The sequence below is a fragment of the Limulus polyphemus genome, unplaced genomic scaffold, assembly GCF_000517525.1.
Source record: "Limulus polyphemus unplaced genomic scaffold, Limulus_polyphemus-2.1.2 Scaffold350, whole genome shotgun sequence".
Classification (NCBI taxonomy): Eukaryota; Metazoa; Arthropoda; class Merostomata; order Xiphosura; family Limulidae; genus Limulus; species Limulus polyphemus.
Window position 1 is genome coordinate 602,851 of NW_013665960.1, and position 6,076 is coordinate 608,926.

Sequence of the window (6,076 nt, forward strand, 5' to 3'; positions counted from 1 at the left end):
TGATAAACACGTTTAGATTGAATGGTAATTTATAATCAGTCACAAGAACGTCGAATCTGAAAAAAACACGGGGGTGCTTAACTTTTTTCCAGGTGTATACATAAAATTATTTTTATTTATTTCAAATATGCAATAAAGAACACAAAATATTAAGATGTACACAAAAAATAATGTCATAAAACTATTATAATTTAACTGGTTTTCTAACTAAGCTATAAGTGGTTTAAAATAATTATTTTAACTGGTTGAGGTAATCTCAGCAATAGCAACAATAAAACTATTGGTAAAAAAATCAAAAACTGTCATCAGAACAAGCTAGCCTTATTAGGAATTCATGTAAATTAAAACCTTATCTTCTTATTGGTTATAAATAATTCAATAATGAACAGAGATAACTACTGTTATTATTAGAAAGACGGGATGTAATGCCAGGGCATAACATGTGGGCTTGACTTTCTTGCAAAAATCCCAGTAAACCAAGAAGACTGGAGGCTATAAATGTATATTACGGCTTAGATATATCCATAAGTACGTAATTTGTGCCAAATTAAGAAGATCATACAGGGGTAGAAAGAAAATCTAAAATGTGCAATTCAATGCAAAGAAGTGCTACTATATACAGAGAAGTAAAAACTGGAAATTTTTAAAATATTTCCTTTTGAAATTAAGAAATTAAATATTAAAAATTGAATTATAGACTATGTTTTGATATTAAGTTTACTAACAAAAATTGATAATAAAGTTGTTTAATTAAAATTTAAATATAACTACGTAAGAGATAATGATATGTGCACTTTGGCCATACCCAACACTAGAGGGTTAACAGACATATGAAAATAATTACCAATAAAAGTGCAAGTATACATTCATTAGCTATTAAACCTTAAGCAATTATCTTCTGATTATTCTAAAACCTACTAAACAAATATTATAATAATTCTACCCACCCAAAATCAAAATTGTGCAATTAAATGTCACATATTTTCCAACAAAAAATTAAATGGCAATTGTAAGCTACACCTACAGGTGCAAACAGATCAAAAGGGCTTTAAGGCTTCCACCCACTTGTAGACTCCCACTCTGGTGTTTAAGTTCTTTTCTGATAAAATGTAAGCAGCCTCCATTGTTTTCCTCTGCTGTTTTTCCATTCCTTTCCTGATGATTTTAGTTTCCTTCCATTTAGGCAGGTGCCCTGCTTCCTCTACATGTACAGCTATTGTGTTGGTTTTGTTGCATCTTCTGACATCCTCTCTGTGTTCATTTAGTCTTGTTGTCAGGCCCCTGCCAGTTTCACCTATATAGAATGCAGTATACTATGATGCTGTCTGTTGTGTGTTTCTGTCTTCTGTCCTTTATCATCTCTCCTATTTTTATTTTTTGTTTTCCACTTTCATTACCACTTCTATGGTTGTGTGTTTCAATAGTCTGTTGATGGGACTTGCATCCCAGACACTGGGGACCACTATGAATTTCTTGTTTCTCTCATCCTGTCTGCTGTCATCATTCCTTTCCATGGTGTTCCTCGCTTTCTGCTTTAGCTTTATGAGCATGCCTGTAAGGTATTGCAGCTTCCTGAAAGTTTCCATTATGCGTTCATTTTCTTGAGCTAAAGCAATGCCATATCTGACTTTACCTTGTTGTTGAGAAGAAGTGAATAAAATCATCTCTGTCGGTTTGTTTTCTATAGATGGAGAACCTAGGTCCCTCGTCACCTCTCCAAACAAAGTGTCAAGGAATGGTATCTTCCCATCTTGCTCTTCTTCTTCTACTGTGAACTGTATGTCTTCTAGTATCCCATTCAGTCTCACCAATATTGCCTGTATGTCTTGTCTTCTTGGTATTATGGCTAAAACATCGTCCATATATCTCAGCCACATCAAATGTTTGCCAGGATGAAACTTCAAAAGCTACTGCTGCCCAATGGCTATTCATATAGTTACATTATTAAGACACAAGTAAGAGTACCCATCTCCAGTGATAGGGAAAGTTTAAGTTAATCTGTCAGTTTAGATTATTTCCTGAACTTTAAAAAGATTAATTGTATTGCACACTTGGTTTCACTCGGAGCCAAAGCTCTGAGCTACTTATACCGCCCACTGCAAAAAGTAATTATTGAGCATTTCAGTCATACTAAGAGCTTCTACACAATAACATATAGTAAATCTATTTTTCTATTCTTTAAGTTGTGTCACATTTTGAAATGTAAATGATAGTGTGATTAATTTCTAACAATTTAGTGTAGAATATCTTGTTTGTGAAATAAAACTTGGCATCAACATTATTCATGCCTGTTCTCCCATCATTTCAAAAGTGTATGCAGCTTTTCAAATGCAGCACAGGAAGTAACTGCCATAAACAGGAGACACAAATGCTCAGATAGATACCATGTTTCACAATATATATATACATACAAAATATTCCACAATTTTGAATCACAAGATTTTAACATATGACAGGAAAAAAAGAAACCACCACAGCAAAACACTATCTCATGGATTATGCCCTTCTTCAATAAAGCTTTAACCACTCATCTTTATCAAGCAGTTAGAAATTGTGGTTTGAATATCCACATCATATAAAAACCCAGTAAAAAAACTGAAGGATATACTTATTCACTCAGCCTTCAATAACAACAATCCATGCAAATCAAAAAAGTGCTTTGCTAAGACCAATGACTTAGAGAAATCCTAGCCAATTAGGAACACCATCTACAAAATGACATGTACACAGTGTTCAGCTGTATATGTAGGTGAATCCAGTCATCAAATACTTGATCATTTCAAAGAACACATTCATACCACTGCAAATATTGATAACAAAGAATCCACTGCTTAAAATTACATCAACACACATGGTATAATTAATGAGACACCTTATCTAATCAAAATTTTAAATTTGTGACAACTTTTTTGACAGGAAATTTAAGGAATCTCTCTTAATTCAATCCAAACATCCTTCTATTAATCCATTAACAGATACAATGCCTGGACCCTATAAATCTATTGGTATTTTATGTAAGATGTTTTTGCTTTTATTTCTTAACATTTATTTTTATGATCAGCAACTCTAACCCATCCAACAATACTTTTAGCATGCTTCACTGTGCACCTGTTCTTTTATATTACAATAGTTTTATATTCCTTTCAGTTACTATAACTAAAAATCAGTTTTGTAACCTGTGAAGTTCATAGACCTTTGAAAAAAGCATAAGATGAAATGTCTTGTAGAATTAAAAAATAACAACATTTATATTCAATTGTTTGTTGTCTTCATTGCATATAGCTAGATATCTCAACCACGATTTCAAATAAGGATAAGAATGTTGGAAACAGTCTTGACAATATGGAACATATGGCTAGCTCTTTCAAATACGGTTTCAAACAAGGGTAAGAATGGCAGAAACAGCCTGGACAATATAGAACATATAGCTAGATATCTCAACCACAGTATCAAATAAGGGTGAGAATGTTGGAAACAGCCTTGACAATATAGAACATATGGCTAGATATCTTAAGAATAGTTTCAAATAAGGGTAAGAATGACTGAAATAGTTTTGGTAATATACATATCTTCACTACAATTTCAAACAAGAATAAGAATGTTGGAACCAAGTCAGATTGAAAGGCCTAGATAAAGAATGAAAGACCTTGTTAGCAGTAACCTATAGAAAATTCGATTGTTGTTGCTGTAAGTTCCATTACACCAGTTACTAAAAATATTGCTTAAAAATCTTATCAGTATATCAGGATGTTTTCACATGACTGTTTCCAATCGCTTATCTACTATCACACAGATGGAAGTTAATTAAATAATTCTAATTGAAAATGCAGAAAAGCAAAATTACCAATTGGTTTTAATGATGTTCAACATAATGAAAATCATTTTCTAATTTTAGTAATACAGTAGGAGATAATTTATACCACAAAATAAACTGGTATTAATCTATGCATTGTCATCAGTAATTCCACTGAATGTAGAGCTAATATTACAGACTTTGGGTTAACCACAACAGGAACTTGTGATTTTTGTAATCTTTACACTGCTATTTCATCTTGATAAAATTAAAAATTCATCAGCATATTCATGATCTTTTAAGTAAATCTTTTGGTAAATTAATGCTTTGTGTTAGTAGACAACAAAGTAAAATGCATTCTAATTATTGTAAGTACGAATGGTTTATTAAATTAATAATACTTACTGCTGAACTAATATTTAGTTCTGATCTTTATAGGCAGCCTTTTTTGATCAGAAGTTAATGATAATTAGTTCTATAACTATATTAACACAATTCTCCATACAGTAAAAAATGCAAATTTTATAAACTTGGTTCTTTATAACAAATTACACATAAACCACTTACTTTCTTGGCTGACACACAATGTGGACACGTAGATTTGGAAAACAAAACCACACAGTTTTCATTTACCATAGTAGTGATGTATCTATCTATTTCTGAAATTTTTTTAAAATATGAAAATATTTTTACTTGTCAGTTTGAATTATCATAGATGCTTAAAACAGTGATTGGTAACTTACATCATCTTACAGTCTACATAAACACACAATTATTGAAACATCAATACCAGATCTACTTTATCAGTCTTTTGTAATAAAGCATCGAATTGGATTCAAACAAGGATTATACCAGAAAGGCTTCCTAAGCTAATCATATAAAGATCTGGACAATTAAACCAATAACATATGAGCAGGGATTACATTGATTAGTTTAATTATAATTAATATCACAAAATTAATCAATTAATCAAAATCAGTGTTTCCAATTGTTCCAACAATTGATTAATCTAAATTATAATTACATTGACTGTCATGAAAATAATAAATTAATTGCTCCAATTATTAATATTTTCAATTACTCCAAGTAATCAAAATATTGTTATTATGTTTGATTGTTGGCTTGAGCACAAAGCTCCTTAATGGGCTATCTCTGCTCTGTTCCATGCAGGTATCAAAACCAGATTTTAGCATTACAAGTTGTTTTTTACTTCAAGTTCACTCAGCTTTGTACCAGCATGGCCTGGTGATTCAGGTCGAGGGGGCAAAGCTACTACTACTACTACTGTTATCTTCCACTGTCACTAATTTTGAAATCCTGACTAGAGGAAGAGAAACTGAATGGCAGCATCCACTGCCAGCTCTTATGCTACTATTTTTTTGGCTTGTTTGGGAGAATACATACCATGGCTTGAGGAATACTGTACTAATCAATTAATCAATTATCAAATACATAAAAACTAGGCTGATATGAACTGAAGTAGTTTGAAGGTGGTTTCCAGCTGGTCTTGATGTCCTGTTACTTTTTCAAAAATTCTAAACTCTATTAAAATCTAGCTTTTAAGTGCAAGTAGAAAGTAACTACTTTTAACATTAATTACACCAATAGCCCTTCACACAAGACAGATTGTAAAAGGTCTCACTGTGAAAAAATTGTACAAACACATTTTGTGTGTTTCAAAGCTGGGACGCAGCTATTACACTGCAAAGCATTTCCATGAAACAAGCAATTAAATCAATGAGATATAATAGTGTTACAACAGCGGAAGTCATGTGACACTAGTAACGCGTCATGATATTCTCGAAGGTTCGTGAATGCTCGAGTGCTTACTAGATGTGAGGTATTCTTGTATATAAGTGCGCCAAACAATGGAATTGAAGGGCAGACAGTGATAGAGACGGACAATTGAGTCAAGCGCGGTAGTAGGCGTGAATCGTTCGTTGTGAATTATAGCATTTGTTAAGTCATTAAAGTGACTGTGGAAATTAAGTGTATTGCAAAATTGTATTGAGAAAGAATAAACCTATTTTATTTAAGAAAGGACTTGTATTGCTAAAGTTTTTCGGAAAGAATTTCTACAGAAAATTAACAAATGAACAGAGACGTAACAAATTGGTGTCAGAGAGTGGGACGAAAAAAAAATGGAAACAAGAAGCGACAAATCAAACTACAGCTTAGTAGATTTGATGGCAGCAATACAAAAGCAGCAAAAGAAACAAGAAGAATGAGAAAAGAAACAAGAGGAGAAATTACAGCAGTTGTTGGAGGAAAAAGAAAAGAAAC

The 6,076-nt window shown here is 32.2% G+C and overlaps 1 protein-coding gene across 3 annotated transcripts in view; it reads right to left on the minus strand.

The window, feature by feature from the left end:
- LOC106457600 overlaps window positions 1-6,076 on the minus strand; it is a 71,201-nt gene that overhangs the window by 55,638 nt on the left and 9,487 nt on the right. For all 3 annotated transcript variants that reach the window (XR_002610215.1, XM_022383590.1, XM_022383589.1), the window contains exon 2: window positions 4,361-4,452. Coding sequence is in view for 2 of the 3 variants with exons in the window: in XM_022383590.1 (XP_022239298.1) it covers window positions 4,361-4,422 (62 nt within the window). In the remaining variant the exon portion in view is untranslated. The remainder of the gene's footprint in view (window positions 1-4,360; window positions 4,453-6,076) is intronic.